This window comes from Felis catus, chromosome B3, assembly GCF_018350175.1.
Source record: "Felis catus isolate Fca126 chromosome B3, F.catus_Fca126_mat1.0, whole genome shotgun sequence".
NCBI classification, from domain to species: domain Eukaryota; kingdom Metazoa; phylum Chordata; class Mammalia; order Carnivora; family Felidae; genus Felis; species Felis catus.
The window spans coordinates 137,120,844-137,140,736 of NC_058373.1; the positions used below are offsets into that span (position 1 = coordinate 137,120,844).

The 19,893-nt window shown below is 48.7% G+C and overlaps 1 protein-coding gene across 3 annotated transcripts; it reads right to left on the reverse strand.

The window, feature by feature from the left end:
* Window positions 1-208: 208 nt before the first annotated feature.
* Window positions 209-14,091, reverse strand: SERPINA9 (serpin family A member 9). Of its 3 annotated transcripts, none has more exons than XM_023255995.2 (5): window positions 14,012-14,091; window positions 10,616-11,248; window positions 4,469-4,742; window positions 2,156-2,303; window positions 209-761 (listed from the first exon to the last, which is right to left on the reverse strand). In XM_023255995.2, the coding sequence occupies exons 2-5, from the start codon at window positions 11,229-11,231 to the stop codon at window positions 558-560; spliced, it is 1,242 nt and encodes a 413-aa protein (XP_023111763.1). In that variant the 5' UTR covers window positions 11,232-11,248; window positions 14,012-14,091; the 3' UTR covers window positions 209-557. The 3 variants fall into 3 exon arrangements, with proteins under 3 accessions (XP_023111763.1, XP_019689146.1, XP_003987997.1); XM_019833587.3 differs by lacking the exon at window positions 14,012-14,091 and adding an exon at window positions 13,796-13,974; XM_003987948.3 differs by lacking the exon at window positions 14,012-14,091 and adding an exon at window positions 13,806-13,972.
* Between the last annotated feature and the right edge of the window lie 5,802 nt (window positions 14,092-19,893).

The window sequence follows — 19,893 nt, forward strand, 5'->3', positions numbered from 1 at the left end:
CAGGGACCTTGTCTGTCTGATTCACTCCTAGCGCGTATTAGGTCCTCAGTGAGTTTTTGTTGAAATGGATGAATGAATCCACCCAGCCACTGAACTATCATGTCGTGGCACCCTGGCCACTGGGAGTTAGCGGATAAACCATTATCAGATTAGGGCCCTGAGGGCATGCGGGAGCAGTGTTCTTGGCTGAATTCACGCTTTAGACTTGTTGAGTTTATTACTTTAATTTTTCAACAGAGGTGACTGACCTGCAGACTTCCATGCCCAGGGGCTCCGAGGAATGGGAATATGCCAACCAGAAACATCCATGAAGCTAGTTACCTGGCGGGATTTGTAGAGCACTGATTGGGGGTTAATAAGCTTTGGTTTGAGGCCCCAATCTCTGCGGACCTGATGACTGAGCCTTAAAAGTGGCATCCCCCAAGAAAATCTGCCGGGGTCAAATGGACCCTCAGAGCGGGAGGGGACACGTCCTAAAGTCACACCGGGAGCATCATACAACGTGGTTTATTTCCTGGACATTTTCAACCTGTACTCAGCCAGCAGGATAGTTCCACCTAGGATTTAGTCGGATTTTCAACTTTCCCTAGGAAGAGAATGGCCTCTGTGGCTTTGTTTATCAGCAGCAGCAGGAAGGACCTATTGAAGCGGATGACGGTGTAAGAGGGGCTGTCCTTTGACCGGACTATGAGCTTGGTGGCGGTGGCTGCTGCGGCCTCGGTCCCCTCCTCGCTGACGTCCAGCACAGCCTTGTGGGCAACCTGCCAGGGAAAAAACAAACGTCAGTGGTCCCCGGGGGAGGGGCACCTTTACTTAACTGAGCTTTGGGGTTCTGCCTGGGAATGGCGATGCCACCCCTCGAGGGGCTTCAACCTTATTATGCCAGGTGCCTGGCTTTAGGTTTGCAGCTGTCATTGGTACCGGTCCACTGGTCTTTAAGTGTGGAGTTGAGTGGTTACAAATTCACACCAGAAATTGACCCAGGTTTGACTCCCAGTTCTGCCACTTATTGTTGCAAAAGATATTGAGATGCTGCAGGCTTCACTCTCCAAATCTCTGGAAGGGTCATCGTAATGGTGTATATCCCACAAGGTCATTGGGTGAATTAAAGGAGATCACACAAAGTATGTGTGCGGGAGTGTTGCTGCATGCGTGCCCTGGAGACATAAGGAGGTGTTATTAAGTGCTGGATCCCTTCTGGGTCTCCTAGGAAAGAGATTTACCCTGGGGCTCATGTTCTCCCAAGCTTCAGGGGGGCCTGAGGACTCCCAACAATGACAGTCATTATTGTTCAGATGTGCCCATGAACACGTAATGGGAAAAGGACCATCACGCCCACTGTATTCCATCGGGACCTCTGTAATCTTTCCCCGGACGCCAATGACAAAGCTCCCCTTCCATGACCCGGGGACACTTCTGACCATTAGGATGTATTATCAAAATACACTTTTAAGTTGGGGATCAGAAACCCATGAGCAGACAAGGACTAGACAGAGAGACCTCTTGTCAGAGCAGGGAGCCCACAGGGGACCTGGAGGGCGCACCCTCACTAAAAGGGACACTCGCAGCTCAGCTCCGGCTGATGGGTGCTATTGTAGGGCATTGGGCTCACTGTTGCCATGAGGGAATTGGACTCAGAGATTTGTTTCAAGACGGTCAGAAATCTATAATTTCAGGTACAATATCCTACATGATAGAAGTTGGCTCTCTTTCTTTTTAATACCAGAGGTCACACACAACCCATCTACAGGGTAGTAATGGCCCATGGGCAGCCAATTTGACTGCAGTGTGAAGTCCCAGGCTTCAGGGGCGAGGTCGAATGCCAGGGGGCATCTGCTTATCTGCATGGGTATCGAGGCAGCAGAGTTACTTGCTCAAGACAGGACTGATTTTCACAGAACTGTGTGGTTGGACCTTAGGAACACTTGTTTGAAGAGGGATAAAAGTTGCCCGTGTATCAGAGGTATGATGGCCATAAAGCCACAGACAGGCCTGGCAGCCATGAAATTCGGCCCAACTTCTGCCCCAGAGAACTCACTGTGCCTCTCAGGGTCTGCGTTTCCTTATCAGTGAGATGTGAGAGCTCGATTAGCCAGGTACTGGAAACTCTTCCCGCTCTCCCTGCCCAGGCAAATGTTCTCGTGGACCAACTCACTTTGGAAAGCTGCAGGAAGTCTGTCTTTGTGATTCCAGAAAAATCAGCATTATTATTAAAGGCATCCCAGATGCCCATCTTCGGGAGGATGGTTTCCAGGTCATAGGAGGCAGAAATGGAAAATTTCGGAATGAACACCTCTATCCACCTGCAGAGATGGAGAAAAGGAAAAAGTGAGGTCATGAGCCCCTTGGTCTCTATCTCTGCTTCTAGGTGGCATTTCGGGAGACTCTGTTCTTCCTCTAGGTATTGCTGGCTGCTACTGAAGTAGTCAATACATCCCAGACAACCAACCCAGGTTGCTCTGGAGGTAAAGCCCCCTATCTAGGAGCAAGTCTGGCCCTGGAGATAAATGAGATGAAAGGGAGGGCCCTAATGAAGGAAGGTACAGAGAATACATGGGGATCCAGCAAGGGAGCCTATGGCAGAGATCAATGGGGGACACCAGGCAGTGATGGAAGTGTGTCTGCCGTCCCTGGCCCAGCCCCTCCTGAGACAAACTCTGCTAACCCCTGAGAGCAGCAGAGTCCAACAGAGCTTTCTGCAAGGGTGGACATAGTCTCTATTTGTGCTGTTCCACATTTTAGCCATTAGCCATGCGTGGTTATATCGAACAGCTTAAATGTGGCTAGTGCCAGTGAGGAAAACATTTTTTTTGTTTTACTTATTTTAGTTAACTTAAATTTATATAACTACAGGGGGCTAGCGGCTACTACGTGGGATAACACATCCCTTCAGGTCAACATAAGCTTTTCTTCCTCAGCAATAATTTCCCTGAACCAAGAGTGAACAGCCTGCATTTACTGAGCATTTACTATGCGCCAGGCATCGTCCCAGATAATTTTAGTCATTTCCATTTTAAAGATGTCAAAACTTACTTTTAGTGCTTTGTGCAAGGTCATGTACTCGGTGAGTCACAAAAATGAAAGCACAAAAGTGTTGGATGGACACTCAAGTCCTCACTGATGGGCATCAGCACAATGGACAGCTCTCTCTTCCCTCTTGCTTCTCCAGCACCCGCCTGGCCACCTCCTCCCTGCTCTGTCTGCCCCTCTTTATGAACCGCCCCCTGCCCCAGCCTCTGTGCTGCCTCCTCTGTCCAGCCCTGGTTGCAGTCAGAAAAGAGAAGAAACCTCTGAAGGATCCTACAGTGTTCCTTAATTCCCAACTTCACCTCTTTGCCAGGGCTGTTTCCTTTGCCAAAAGTGCCCTGCCTCAGCCTCTATGTCCTCACGTCCTATCTATGCTCCTGACTCCAATGTACCATCTCTTTGAAGCCTTCTTCCGTCTCAGCTAAAAGTGATCTCTCTTTGCTCTGAAGCTCCTTAGCACTTTGCCTGCCTCCCCCTGGGCATTGATCTTTGTCTTTCTCTTGACCCTGTCTTCTCTCCTCTTGGACTGTGGGCACCTGGGAATGATGCCAAGAATGCCAAGAAAATATTGCTAAGAGATTGTATGTAAGGCCTTGATAGTCCTTTGTATCTTATGGTTAACATCCTCTTGATACTCTCCATAATGGTTACAGAACTAATAATAATCTGGGGTGCCTGGGTGTCTCAGTCAGCTAAGCGAACGACTCTTGATTTCGGCTCAGGTCATGATCCCACAGTCCGTGGGTTCAAGCGCCGCGTTGGGCTCTGTCCTGGCAGTGTGGAGCCCGATGCTTTCTCTCTCTCCCTCTCTCACTGCCCCTACCCAACTCATTCTCTCTCTCTCTCTCTCTCTCTCTCTCTCTCTCTCTCACTAAATAAATAAACTTAAAACAAAAAATAAAATACAAAACTTAAAAGGGAAAAGGAAAAGAAAGAACTAATCAGCTAAGTACTTTATGCATAGTAACTCGCTTTATCTTTTCAACAACTTATGGGCTCAGTAATATCATGATTCTCATTTTATAGGTGAGCATCAGTGCTTTCTTTACTTGTTTATTTTTGTGGAATCAGTCCATGGAGTTTAATATTGGATTGGCTGGTAGGGTGAGTTCTGCTAGCCATGACGGAACAGCTCTGCAAGGACATATTAGCTATGTGGCTGTGGGCAATTCACCTCCCTTCTCAGAGCCTCGACTTCCTTACGTGTAGGTGGGGGTGACGGTGCTCCAGTGCTCTTCACCTGTCGGGTGACTGTGAAGTTCAAGTGGGAACACACACGCACAGCACCAAGTTCACCATCCAGCGTGCAGCTGCCGCTCAGTTGGCAGGAGCGATTACTCAACAGCTGCCACCCTTGGATGTACGTCCTCATCCCTTGCCCCATGCTTGGGGGTACCCCATCACCTGCCCCAGGAGTCTGGAAATGGACACAGATTCCCACCTCTTCTGGAGTAAGAGGCTCCATCGCCTCAGTGTTCTGGCTGACAAGGCCTGTTCCAGCTGCCTCATCTTGCCCTGGCCAGGGAGGACAAAGAAGGCCACGGTGTTGCCACTGTAGCCCATCTGTAGTACAGAGCAGTTCAGCTTCGGATCCACCCCAAAAGCAAATTGTTCCACCTGGTGCATCATCGGGACCTTCACAGTGGCCCCCTGGCCCACCAGGAACGGAGAGCTCTTTCTTGTATATCCAGGGTGAAAGGGCTTCTCCCACTTGGCTGGCACAGAGAGAAAAGAGAGGTCTTTGTGTCAAAGTGTTGTCAGCAAAAATGATGAAGTAAGGATCTCTGAAAACTCTCTCCTCCATAAAAGCAATGGGAAAATTGATCAGAATGAGCTTTCTTAGAACTCTAGAAATTAACCAAACTCTTTCGGCAAATTAGGGAATGGTTTATTCAAGTGAAGCAGCTAAATCTTGGGAAGAAGGTGAACTTTGGGGTATTTTAACTTGCCCTAGTTCCATTCCCCATGTCCTAACTCTTCAGGAGACTTGAAAAACAAGAGTGTGCATTTCCAGTGAAATCCAGAAACCTGGCAGCCCCAGGGGGGAAAAAATAGGGCTGGAACCCTTTCAAAGACTCAATCCCTAAACACTGTTATTTGACCCGTCCTGTGCTTCCCTGGGAGGCATCATTTGCAGAACTGTCTGTACTTGATCTGATTTGGAGCTCAACCAATGCAAAAAACTCTATTCCTCAGAGGAAATTAGTCAAAAGCAGTCACAGGCAGTGATACATTTTGCAGCTGCCGGGGGGGGCAGGAGATAACACTTGAGGCAAACAATAAACGAGTCAAAAAGGTTAACAGGACAGGCTGGGGGTAGGGGTGGGGGGTGACATCTGCAAAAACGACAAGAGTAAGGACCTCTGCATTGTCACCCTTCCCTAAAGACAATAAGGAAAACTGGCAAACATATTCAGAAGCAACTTCTTTGGAACTCTGGAAATTAATCAAAGCCTTGTAGCAACCTAGGGAGGGTTCATTCAAGACAAATGGCGGAATTTCAGAAAGAACAGTCAATTTTGTGGTTATTTTAACTTGTGCCAGTCCTGTCCTCTACCCTCTAGCTCAGCAGTAGCCTTGACAAATAGCAGCCTGTGTTCCCACTACCATTGGGAGAGGGATTGACCTGGAGTCTTTCAAAGACTCATTTTCAAAGAATTATTATCACTTGACCCATCAGATAGTTAACTGGAAGATCTCACTTCCAAGGTTGATTGGTGCACAGTCAGTGATCAAAGCCTTCTCCCCAGGGGGCTGGAAGTTTTTTGCTAGAAACAATTACAGACAAATGTTTTAGTTTTATGGTTGCCTGGGTGGGGATAACAGATGGGGCAAACAACAAAGTGATAAAAAATTCTAGAAGGAAAAGCTGAGGCATAAGATGTCCGTTGGAGCTTTGGAAAGCTCCATTATGTCCTGGGCATTTAGAGGCTTCATGCATGTGTAAAGCTGTGTGCGTATTTGAGAAAAAATATGAGAAGGCTGTAAGTTCTCACTTACGGCTGACCTTGAGGGTCTGCAGAGATAGAAAGTGAAGACTGAGTCAGAGTTATAAACTGCCTGGCTGAGTGTTGATGACAGCCCCACCATGCACACAAGAGTCCTCAGCAAAGACTAGGAGATTTATTTGGTCCAAGCACTTAAGAAATCTCTGCCCAAGGGGGCGCCTGGGTGGCTCCGTAGGTGGAGCGTCCGACTTCGGCTCAGGTCATGATCTCGCGGTCTGTGAGTCTGAGCCCCGCATCGGGCTCTGTGCTGACAGCTCAGAGCCTGGAGCCTGTTTCAGATTTTGTGTCTCCCTCTCTCTCTGCCCCTCCCCAGCTCATGCTCTGTCTCTCTCTCTGTCAAAAATAAATAAACATTAAAAAATAATAAGAAGAAAAGAAATCTCTGCCCAGTCATAACTAACCACTTGACTAACCAAGAAGACACTTTGGTGGCCACACATGACAAAGTATAGACTTTAAAGAATTAGTTCGGAAAAGTCACTCAAGAAACAACTACTGCAACAAGCAAAAACAACAAATCCTTGGGATGAGGTAAATCTGATTTTCAGAGCTGCAACATTGCATTATTTTAAAAATCCAGCCTTTACAAAAAAATATGAGGCATAAAAAGAAAGTATGGGCCATACACAAGAAAAAGCCAATCTGCTAATATGAGAAATAAAAGAAGGGACACTGAAAAAGATCTTATGGACATTAAAGGAAAATAAAGGAATACTACAAGCAACTCTATGCCCACAAATTTGATAACTGAGATGGAATATTCCAATTTTCCAAACCTTAAATAAGAAGAAATAGACAATATGAATAGGTCTATATCTATCAAAGAAATTGGCAATCATTAAAACCTTCCAAAATAGGAAATACCAGGTCCAGATGGATTCACTACTGAATTCTACCAAACACTTAAGAAAGAAATTATAGGGGCGTCTGGATGGCTCAATCGGTTAGGTGTCTGACTTCGGCTCAGGTCATGATCTCACAGTTCATGAGTTTGAGCTCCACATCGGGCTCTGTGCCAACAGATCAGAGCCTGGAGGCTTCTTCGAATTCTGTGTCTCCCTCTCTCTCTCTGCACCTTCTCTGCTCATGCTCTGTCTGTCTCTCTCTTTCCTTCAAAAGTAAATAAAAACATTTAAAAAAAGAAAGAAATTATACGAATTCTTTACAATCTCTTTCAGAGGATAGAAGCAGAGAAAATACTTCCTAATTTGTTCTATCAAGCCAGCATTACTTTAATACCAAAGTCAGACAAAGACATTGCAAGAAAACTACAGACCAGTATCTTTTATGAACACAGATATAAGAATCCTGCACAAAATACTAACAAATCAAATCCGATAATGTATAAAAATAATTATGTGCCACAACCAAATGGGTTTTTTTCCAGGTTTGTAAGGCTGGTTCAACATTTGAAAATAAATTAATACAATCCATCATATCAAGAAGCTAAGCAAGAAAAATTAATCATATGAATAGATGAAGCAAAAGCATTCGACAAAATCCAACACCAGTCATAATAAAAATTCTCAATAAACTAGGAATAAAGGAATAACTTCTTCAATTTGATAAAAAAAATAGCTACAAAAAGCCCACAGCTGATATAATACTTAATGGTGAGAAACTCAAAGTTTTCCCACTAAGGTCAGGTATAATGCAAGGATGTCCCCTCTTGCCACTCCTGTCCAACTGGAGTGTTCTAGTGTTCTAGTACTGGAAGTTCTAGTTAATGCAATAAGATAAGAAAAAAGAAATAAAGTGTATACAGGTTGGGAAAGAAGAAATAAAACTTTCTTTGTTTGCAGATGACATGATCATCTATGTAGAAAACCCAAGAGTCAACAAACAAAAGAATCCATGGAACTAATGAGGGAGTATAGCAAAGTTGCAGGATACAAGGTTAATATACAAAAGTCAATTGCTTTTCCATATGCCAGCAATGAATAAGTGGAGTTTGAAATTAAAAACATAATACGATTTACATTTGCATCCAAAAAAATACTTAGGTATGAATCTAACAAAATACATGCAAGATCTATATGAAGAAAATTACAAAACTCAGATAATGAAATCAAAGAACTAAATGAATAGAAGGATATTCCATGTTCATGAATACAAAGTCTCAATATTGTTAAGATGTCAATTCTTCCCAACATGATCTATAGATTCAATGCAATCTCAATCAAAATACTAGCAAGTTATATTATAGATATTAACAAACTAATACTAAAGTTTATATCAAAAGCAAAAGACCCAGAATAGGCAATCCATTATTGAAGAAGAACAAGGTTGCAGCACTCACACTAACCAACTTCAAGACTTACTATAAGGCTGTAGTACTCAAGACAGTGTGGTATTGGTGAAGAATACACAACTAGATCAATGGAACAAAGAGAGAGCTTACAAACAGATCCATGTAAATATAGCCAACTGATCTTTGACAAAGGATCAAAACCAATATAATAGAGCAAAAATAGTCTTTTCAATAAATGGTGTTGGGACCACTAGCATTTGTATGCAAAGAGAAAAAAAAAGAATCTGGACACGTACTTTACATCATTCATAAAAAATTAACTCAAAATGGGCCACCTGGGTGGCTCAGTTGGTTGGGCGACCAACTTCAGTTCAGGTCATGATCTCACAACTCGTGAGTTTGAGCCCCGCATCAGGCTCTACGCTGATAGCTCGGAGCCTGGAGCCTGTTTTGGATTCTGTGTCTGCCTCTCTCTCTGCCCTTCCCCCACTCATGCTCTGCCCCTCTCTCTCAGTCAAAAATAAACATTAAAAAAAATTTTAAAAAAATTAACTCAAAACGACCACAGACCTAAACATAAAACACGTAGAAGATAATATAGGAAAAAAACTAGATGTCCCCGGGTACGGCAAAAAATGTTTAGATACAACACTAGAGGCACAATCCATGAAAGAAATCACTGGTAAGCCAAACTTCATTAAAATTTAAAACTTCTGCTCCGTGAAAGACAATGTTAAGAAAATGAAAAGCCAAGCGACAGACTAAGAGAAAATATTTGTAACAGAAGCACCTGATAAGAGACTGTTATCCCAAATACACTAAGAACTCTTAAAGCTTAGCAATGAGAAAAACAGATGACTGGATTAAAAAAGTGGGCTAACCACCTTGACAGATACCTTGTCAAGGAAGAGAGGCAGGTGACAGATAAAGATGAAAAGATGCTCCATGTCATATGTCACCGGGGAAATGCAAATTGAAACAGCAACGAGATATCAACAAAACACCCATTCACGTGGCCCAGATCTGGAACACTGACAACACCAAGTGCTGGCAAGGCTGTGGAGCAACAGGAACTCTCACACATCGCTGGCATGAATGCAAAAATGGTACAGCCACTTTGGAAGACAGTTTGGTGGTCTCTTTCCAAACCAAGCATGTTTTTGCCAAACAATCCTGCAAGCATGCTCCTTGGTATAAGGAATTGAAAACTGTGTCCCCACAAAACCCAGCACATATTATAGGATTCTATTTATATGAAATGTCCAGAAGAGGCAAACTATAGAAACGGAAAGTGTATTCTTGTTTCTGGGGAAGAACATAAATCAAGAGTGAGTGCTCACGGAGAGGTGATGGAAATGTTCTGGAGTCACGTATGGACGTATTTGCACAACCTTGTGGGTATACTAAAAACAAGACCCACTGAACTGTACATTTAACATAGCGAATTTCGTGCTGTGTGACTTATATTTCAAGAAGAAAATAAGATTAAGTTAAATGAACAACGTAGATAAAGCACAGAGGACATAATAGGGGCTCACGGCATATTGATTCTTTTTCCTTCCCCTCCCTCCTTGCAGAATGGATGGAGAAATGGGTGGAAAGGTGAGCGGGTAGATAGAGGGAAAGATAAATGGGGGGTGGGGGGACGGCAGGAGGGAGAAAGGAGGGGAAGGAGAGAGAGGAGAAGCAGGGAGGGATGATACAATGGCATCCACGATAACTCAGCCCTGAGTGTCCAGCACACCAGAAGAAGCAAAAGCCCATGGTGCTGGCTGTATCATCACCCATCCAGTTAGTAGAGACTCACACATTAGGCACATGCCCGGGATCATGGAGCAAGTAAGGGGTAGAGGTGGAATCCGAACCCAGGGCTGTCCGACTTCAAAGCCATTGTCCGTTCTGTGGCAGCACAGTGTCTTTGCAAACTGTAAAGCTCGAGACATTTGCCCAGGGGGTGTGAATGGCAGTTAAGCTGGCCTGTCTACACTTCCATACACTGGCCAGTCTACACATCCACCTATAAAAGTGCTCTCACCTTTGGATTTGCTGGGCTGCCCATGGAGGCCAGGGTCAGCCTCTCAGGACGCATAATCAGGCTATCCAGACACAGAGCTGAATGACCCCCCCCCCCCCCCCCGCCACCGTAATTGATAAGCTAAAGCTAGCAGAGGGAACAGGAGGTCTCATGCAGCCAGCTTGTGACACAGTTGATTCAAACTCAGGCTTCCCCTTACTTCACCGTGCTGTCTAGGGCTTGTCTAGTTTGCTTATTCAACTGGGGGTAAAAAGAAACAACATTAAAATCGAAATCAGCCTCTCAGAGCCTTACCTTTAAAGAAAACGGGGCTCACCAGGACCATGGCCGTCAGAGGGTCAAGGTCTTGGATTAAGTCTACAACCTTCCCTTTGGTCTCCTTCTCCACATAGCTGTTGATTCTCTTCCGGGCGGTGGAGGTGCTGGAGAAATCTGTAGAAAAGACCTTCGAATCATACAGCCTCTTGACGTCGTCCAAGAAATTTGTCTGTAGGTGCAGCTCCTTTTTGATGAAGAGGACGCTTCCCATCCTCAACTCTAGGCCTTTGCTGGGGACACTGAGTGAGTGGAGCAGGTGCTGGAAGGCCCGGTGGATGGCGGATTCCGGCTCGTGTGTGAGGTTGAACCCCAGGCCTTGGAGGATCTGGGTCTTGGTGGCTGAGCGGGCCCCGAGGGAGAGCGTGGCCAGGGAAGCGGAGACACTCAGGGGGGAGAAGAAGACGTTCTGATCCGGAGTCTTCAAAACCAGCCTCCGGTAGAGGCGGAAGGCAAAGTTGGTGTTGCTGGAAGATACCCAGGGGGTAGCGCTGTTCCTTGTGGGGGAAGGGCAGGGGCCACTGGATGGGGGTACACAGTAGACCGGAGCACAGACGCTGACAACCAGGAAAAGTCGATAAAAGGGAGAGGCCATTTTGGGACGAAACAAGTCTGCAAGAGAGGAAAGGACCACCGAGGGAAGGTAAGCCGAGTGTCCAGCCTGGAATCAGAGACCTTGCGACACCCCATCCCCATTCGCGATAGAACTGGGACACGCTGGACGGTGAACAAAGCTCTCGCAACCCCCCTGATGCAGATATTATTGTTGTCCTTGTCTTACAAACAAAGAAACAGGCCTCAGAGAGGTTGTGTGATTGAGGCCACGCAGCTGGGTCGTGTTCTGTCTGGGATTCAAAGCCGGGTCTTAAAGCCACAATCTCAGATCCCGGGCGCTTTGCTGTTTCTGCTTCGCAGGCTTATCGTCCAGAAAGTAAGACAGTGAGACCAGATGGTATAGTCCCAATCGTCGCAGCCAGACGCGCCCTCTTACCCCTGAGAGAACCCTCCAGATATTCTCGGTCCCTTTTGTGAGGACACGATCACAGCTCTCCATGGCTGCCCACCCCCTGCCCCAGGCATCTGCTGGCATGTCCCTCAAAAAGTGGACACCCCGGGGGCGCCCGGGTGGCCCAGTCGGTTAAGCGTCCGACTCCTGATCTCAGCTCAGGTCAGGAGTCTCACGGTCTCACGGTCGTGAGTTCAAGTCCCACATCGGGCTCTGCGGGGATGTTGCAGCGTCTGCTTGGGATTCTGTCTCTACTTCTCTCTGACCCTCCCCCACTTGTGCTCTCTCTCTCTCTCTCTCTCTTTCTCCACTTGATCTTAGCCAAAAGGCCGAGAAGCGATCTCTCTCTCTTTCTCAAAATAAGTGAACTTAAAAAAAAAGTGGAAACCCCAGGCCGGAGGCTGTCCTGGAACCAGAGGCCCGCACAACCCCCGCTATGCCGCGTGTCCTCCCGGGGTGCCCCCCCTCGCTCCCAGGGTGCCCCCCAACCCCCCATCTGTGAAGAAAGACGGCTCCGAGGAAGAAGTGAGAGGGTCTGTATAGCACCCAGAGCCGTGTCTGGCCCGCGGAGGGCGTGAGGTCAAAGCTGCTTCCCCCCCAACCCCCACCCCGGGTGGCTGCTGTTGTGATTTTGCCCTCCTCACTTGGAAGCAAGGTGAAGGGCAGGCTTGTCCCTGGATCTTCCTGACTGTGGGAAGGGAGGGGGTTGAGGGAGGAGAAGGCCAGCCGTGCCCAGGGATGAGGCGCCACACAAGAGGCAGGGGCCTCTTGACGCAGGTGCGGGTGGGGGCGGGGCTCTCGGGGCACCTGCTAAGGCCGAGGATCCACACCCCCATCAGCAGGCATGGCCTTGCCAGAGGAGATTGGTTCCGTGTCCCAAGTCCCGGGCTGAGCAGGGGAGACCGGCCTGGCCAGTAGCCCCGCCAGGCAGTCGACTAGTAAATGTCTCGGCCCCTCATGGCCCTGACCTTAGGCAAGCGACTGCTTCTCTCTGAGCCCCAGGGAGGTGGCCTCAAAGGGGTCTGTGGCCATGGGTCTCAAGGGGGAGATCCTTATGCTCTTGAGGAAAAGCTCCACAGAAGCTTGTTCATTCGGCTCTTGAAATCCAACCTCCTTTGACACTTGGCCTCTCCCCATCCCCCACTCCTGTCCCCCTCTGTCCCCCCCCCCCCACTTTTCACCTTCTCTCCCCTGCTCAATTCCCCACTTGGCTCCCAGCTGCGGTCACTCAACCACACTGCAGACAGGGGGATCTTTCTAGCCACAAAGCTCACGTGTCCCTCAGCTACTCAGATTCCTCACTGACCTTGGGAGGAAAGGCCAAGCACCTGTCGTTCGCGGTCCTTCTCTGTTGGGCTCCGACTTACCTCCCCAGCTCATCCTCAAGCACAAAGCTGTTCCAGTTCCCTGGAAAGATGGCATGGCCCTCAGCCCCGCCCCCCTGCCCCGTCCTCATCGGGCTCCTTAGCTAGCTCGACTGTCTGAGGGCTTCATTCCATTGTAAAACCCTACCCTCCCTGTGACGCACACTCCTGGCGAGGCCCCAGACCTGGAAGAACCCACCCGTCTGCTCCTTCTTTGCCAAATGTTGGACAGACCGTGGCTCAGCAAGGCAGCTTGGTCCGCGGTGAATCCCCAGTCACCAATTTTTATTTGCCTGGCAGGAGAGCACGGTCACCTCACCCTCCCATCGACTAGAGGGCGCAGCTCAGTCTTTTCCGTTTCCTTACGACGGATTCCTCGCCGTCCACGAATGCACGTGTGCGTGCGCACACACACACGCACACACACACATCAGACCGCCTCGTCTCCTGCGTCCCATGCAGGACCCTCAGAAAAGGAACCTATCTCACTCCTCCCCTCCACCCCTCTCCAAACTTCAGAGAGCATCCGTATGTCCGTCCCGGGGCCCTCACACCTCTCTCTTCTGTACTTAAAACGCTCCCCCTCAACTACGTTCGTGCCATCGGCCTTTAAACACATTCCCGGCTGGGACGAATGGCTCACCGCCATCAGCCCAGCGAACACCTTTCTTCAGCCCCTCATTGTCTTCTAACTGCTGCCCTGTCTCCGTCCTCCCCATCCTGGCCCGAATCCTCACGAGCTGTGATCCGGATCCTGGCCCGGATCCTTCACGGTCCTCACGGTCTTACTTCCGCTCACCCTTGGCCCACTCCAGTCTGGCCTCCGGGTCCACAGAGACGGGACCAGCCTGCAAACACGTCTGGGTTCACCTCAGCTGCCTTCCCGGTAGCATCTGACACTGGAGGCCACCCCCCTCTTCTTATCCAGTCCCTCCCCATGGCTCTGTGACACCACATTCTCCTGCGTTTGTTTCTCCTCTCCCTCTGTTCCTCCTCCTGAGTCACCTCTGTACTTTCTGTCTCGAGCCCGGCCTCTGCGGTGTTCTCCACCTCCGCTGATCTCATCACTCCCGGGGCTTCATTACTGAAAAGCAAATTGCGTATTATTTTTAATCCCCAGCCCACACCTTTCCTTTGAACTCCGTATCTCTTTTTTAAGTTTATTTATTTACTGTGTGTGTGTGTGTGTGTGTGTGCGCGCGCGCGTGTGTGTGTGTGTGAAAGGTGGGGGGAGGGGCAGAGAGGGAATCCCAAACAGGTTTCATGCTGCCAGCACAGGGCCAGACAAGGTGCCCGAACTCGCGCACTGTGCGATCACGACCCGAGCCAAAACCAAGAGTCAAACACTTAACCGACTGGGCTACCCAGGCACCCTTAAAGTTTCTTTTAATGTTCATTTATTTATTTTAAGGGAGAATGGGAGAAAAAGAGCACACACGAGCAGGGAAGGGGCAGAGAGAGGAGGAGAGAGAATCCCAATCCTCTGCTAGAGCAGAGCCCGACGCGGGGCTCGAACTCACAAACCACGAGATCGTGACCTGAGCCGCAGTCCGACGCTTAACCCACGGAGCTGCTCAGACGCCCCACGGACTCTGTATTTCTAACCACCTACTTGATACTTTCTCCTGATGTCACAAATGAACCTGAAACTCAGGAAGACCCTAACTGAACTCACACGGTTTCCCAAACCCCGTCTCCCAGTAAAAGTTTCAACCGAGACTTTCTTTGAACATCTCCGTCCACGGCGCTCCCGCTCACCTAGTTATTCAAGCCCAGGGCTCATCTTTGTGTGTCCTTCTTCCTCTTTCTCCACGCCGACACATCGCTTACCTCTTTTCACGTGTTCCAGTAGCCTCCCATTTTCTAGAGCGGGTACCAGTGTCCCATCCAGCCTGCACAACCTGGGATCCACCGGCCCCTCTAACTTCAGTTCAGATGTCAGAGCCCCTTGCTCGGGACTGCTGCGTCCAACCGTTGTACCCATTTTTTTGATCCTCACAGGTGATCTTTGTTGTGCCCTGCTGCCCTCACCAAACTTTCCTTGCCCTCCCCCCACCCCCCATTAATGTCTTTCTACTGTTTAGGTCCTATGTCGTGTCATACCCTTAAGGAAGTTCTCTGACACTCAGATGAGGAAAATTCCCCCCTCGAAACGTTTTTACAGTACTATTAATTTTTTAGTGAGATACTTACCATGGCTACAGTTTCACATTTCTTTGTGTGATGCAAAATTAAAGGAGTCACAGGGAACTTGTCCCTCTTGTACCTGCTGTACATCACGGTGTGGCCAGTACAAAGGGCTCAGTTAAGGGTTTGAGGAAGGAATGAATTGAAATAAATTAAGTGGGCAATTTACCTCTGAGAGGTGATACTGCTTGGACATCAGCGAGAAAGACCCTTGCAGGGTCTTAATTAAGGTGATACTTACATGGCATCCCCATCTATGAAATTTGAGTTGACATATTGTTGGCCAAGACAAAGTAACTGACATTGAACTTGGACAAAAGGGGCGCCTGGGTGGCTCGGTGGGTTAAGCGTCTGACTCTTGATTTCGGCTCAGGCCGTGATCTTCCAGTTCCTGAGATCGAGCCCTGCGTCGGCTCTGAGCTGACAGCACGGAGCCTGCTTGGGATTCTCTCTCTCCCTTTCCCTGCCTCTCTCTGCCTTTTCCCTGCTTGTGCTCTCTGTCTCTCTCTCAAAAAGAAATAAATAAATAAACTTAAAAAAAAAAGAAAACTGGGGGTGCCTGTGTGGCTCAGTCTGTTGAGTGTCCAACTTCGGCTCTGGTCATGAACTCGTGATTCATAGGTTCGAGCCCCATGTCAGGCTCTGTGCCGACAGCTGAGCCTGGAGCCTGCTTTGGATTCTGTCTCCCTCTCTCTCTGCCCCTCCCCCCTCAAAAATAAATAAACATTACAAAATTTAAAACCATAGAAAATTAGGTAAAATACATGAAATAATCGAGACCCTAAAAAATATGTGAGACAATTCAGACGTTGGACAACAGGCAGAGAAGGCAAACAAATGAGGGAAGCCCTGTGATTGTCCCAATATTCTGTCTAAAGACACTTTCCAGATACAAGGAGGGAAACCCAAGCAGAGGCTTGCTGACGGTCTCAGAGTTTAGGAAAGCGGAAGCAGCTATGATTTGTGCAGGAAAAGTGTGCATTAGCTTCGGTCCGAAGCTAAGCTCTCAGCGCTGCGTGCGTAAAGTGAAATTCCACCAGGACGGTCCGAAAGCAAAAGCAAAACCCCAAAACCGCCATGAAGATCTAAACAGAACAATTTCCAGAGTTCTCATAGCACGGGGAGGGAGGGAGGTTCCGACTGGACACAGTTGTGGGATGTCAATGAGCACCTAAGGCATTCAGTAGAGACCCTAGAATTGTCACATCTTGACATTAGGGCTCAACTAACTTTAGTTTAAAGCCGCTGTAGACACCTTAACACACTTGATCTGCAATGCAACATTTTATCATGAGAAGATGATAAACCATGATAAGATCCTGGACAGGATTAAACAAACAAACAAAAAAAGTCCTGCGTGTACTTGTGTTGGCTGTTCCAAAACAAGTGTCAACACGTTGTAAAGAGAGACAACAAAATCCAGACCAAAAAGATTATAAGAGAAAATCTAAATGGTTGAAAGAAAAGCTCAGTGAGCTTGAAAACACATCAATAGGAGCTGTCCAAACTTAAAAGAGAGCAGGCGGGGGGAGGGAAATAACAGAGCCCCAGTGATCTGTGAAATGAAAGCAAGCGGACGAACAGATGGGCAGCTGGAGTCCTAGGCAAGGAGGGGGTGGGAGAGAAAAAGCCTGGAAGAAATAACAGGCAGAAATATTTGTGCCCCTTACTCTACGTAAACGAAGTAAAAAAAGACGAACTACAGTAGAATGAATACGGCCCTGTCATTTCTTCCCCCTGAGCTGTATGGTTGCACTTGACTCTCAGTCTGTCTAGGCTGCTCTCCCCTCCCTCCCCTTCTGACAAGCTGCTTTGCATCCTGCCGGCTCCAGCTCCAAACTTCCCACCCCGCAGAGTCTTCCAGATCCCACGGAAAGTCAGCCCCTCCCTTCGCCCACACCTGGAGCAAACCATTGCAATTTACCTCCTCGGGTGTCTGTCTCCCCGAGTGCACAGTCTGGATCTTGTGTGGCTTCCTCCAGGGCAGGGACCATAATCGGTGAGTGACGGGGAGAGAGGGAGAACAATAAAGGGAGTATAAAGATGGGGGAGGAGGTGGGAGGGCAGTGGGAGGAACGTAGGGAACCCGAAGGGCCAGGCTCTGCTGACTGGCCCACACCCAGGGACTTTTGTAAAGGCCGACAGTTGGTGAGACAGGTTGGCATCCTGAAGGATGGAGTTTCCCAGGCTGGGTTAATTGTCAGGAGAACCTGTGTTCTCATTAAAATGCACATTCCCAGGCCCCGCCTAGAACTACTGAGTCAGACTTTCCAGGGAAAGATGAGCCAACTTAGGAGTGAGGGGCGCTGGGTGCTTCCTTCCCGCACGACTTCCGCTCAGGTCGCAAAGAGAATCTCTCTGGGGCTTCTCTGAAGCTCTCAGAGATATTCTTATCTCTGGCTCTGAACACCTCAGGTCCTGGGAAAAGCAAACCCCTGGTTCTCCCCAAATTCACAAGACCAATCCTGCTGCTGGAGAAATGACGCCTTGGACGCAGATCCCACGGGCCCATCCCAGGTCCCATCTAGATGGAGACTTATCCCAAGTCTGTCCACCTCCTCGGGGCCTCTCCTGCCGCACCCAGGCTGCTCTAGACTCTTCTGTTCCTGGTTGTCAGATCTTCTGCCTACCTCACACATCTTTATGATTCTGCCCCATTTCTGGTTTACATGGATCTTCCCATCACTTTTTAAATCTGGCTATATCTTGGTACTTTTTTCATATATTTTTTAAAGTTTATTTATTTATTTTGAGAGAGAGAGAGATGGCACAAGTAGGGGAGGGGCAGAGAGAGAGAGAGAGAGAATCCCAAGCAGGCTCTGCACTGGCAGCACAGAGCCCCCATGCGGGGCTCGAACTCAGGAACCCGCAAGATCATGACCTGAGCCGAAACCAAGAGTCGGCTGCTTCACTGACTGAGCCACACGGGCGCCCCGCATATATTTTTTTAATGTCGCCTATTCCTGCTGGGACCGTGGGGCACACGGGACGCCTGGAGGCTGGAATTTGCCATGTCACGTCAACTAGAAGCTGCTGTTCAGAAGCTCGCCAAGAGGGCGACCTCACAATGTTGTCGGGACCCGACATTACCCAGTGTGGACGTGAGCACCTGTCCCGTGGTGGGGGTGCTCCCCAGAGCCCCCTGCGCTCTCTTGCTGCAACCCTGCTCATCCCTTAGCCCGCCCAGAGTGGCCGCGTGAGCCAGGCTGAGGGCGGGGACGGGGGTAGATCCACACGGACCCTCAGGCCCTGAGGAGTTTTGTCTCATTGTTCCTTTGTTTTCTGTTGGTTTTGGCAAAGAGGTCACTGTTTCAACATTCCAAGAGACACAGGCTTCCTGTTCCAGGAAGGATCTTCACCCTGCCGGGACTCTTTCCCTGCCCAGTCTTGGAATCTGGGATTCCTTCGTTGGCATCCCACCAAGAGAAACCAACCGAAAGGTTACCTGTGCCGGAAGGTTACCTTGAGAGACACCCACCCAGTAGCCTTCCTCCCTGGCTCTGGATGCCTTTACCAGGCGTCACTAATGCGGATGGGTGCCTACTGTGTGCAAAGTAGGTTCATATGCATTACATTAATGTAACCCCCTCCCCTGCCCAAATATCCTCTGAGATGAATATGATAATCCCCGCTTCACAGAGGAAAAACCAAGGATTGGGCACAATTAAGTGCCTTGCCTAATGTCACGAACCAAATACACGGCAGAGCTGGGATGCGAACTTCAGTCTGTCCGACTCCGGGACCTCCCGCCCACCTCCAGCCGCTTGAAGCCCCTGACAAAGTCCCTGAAATGGAAGACGGCCGCACCAGGCATCATGGCGTCCTGGGATGTATAGATGATGCATATACGTTTCTATAGATGATGCCTATCATCTATAGAAAACCAGATACTATTTTTTCTGTTCGAACCGATTGCTTTCTTTTTAACGTACACTCATTTAAAGATCCATCTTGAGTAAAGAGTAGCACAAAAGAGGTGTGGATTCAGCCGCAATATCAAGAGCTGCTTGGGACTGAAACTAAAAGAGGAAATTGAGTGGAAATAGACAGCATGTTTCCCAAAGAGAAGGGAGTCCCGGCCTCACACTCCTACTGTCGCCCCTGAGCACTGATGTGACCCAGCTGGGCCAGAATGGGAGGCAGCAGGGCCACGGGCCCCTAAGCTCTCATCCGGCTTCTCCACGCCTGGGAACATGCCTGGCACACTTAATGCTTGTTAAGTATTTGCTGGCTAAATGAACGCATGGCAGTGAAACTTTGGAGCAGGCTCTATCGTTTCCAAGACGAATGTCAAAGTGTTGTTGGAGACAGGAGGGCTTTTGGAGATCATCCGGGGCCACCCCGTCATCGCAAAGGAGGGACACTGATGGGGGCACTTCCCTTCTGGGCTGGGGCTGTAACCCTGCTCCTATCGTCAAGTACGCTCCTGGCGGGCATCCCTGGGGCCAGAAGTCTCCGGAAGCTGATCATGCCACAGAAGCCGTGGAGAGCAGAATCACAGAATCTATCTACCATCTGAGCAGTAGGCATCCTCTTCTCAGGGAGGCCGAGCTGACTCCCGCCAACCCCACCGGCACCTCGACCACCCTCACCTGTCTTCTTCATTTATTAACCCTATTGTTTATCGTATGCCTCTGTCTGCTAGCTTGGAACCCTTGGGGGGGGCAAGGAGCTTTGTATGTTTTGTCCACTGATGCGTT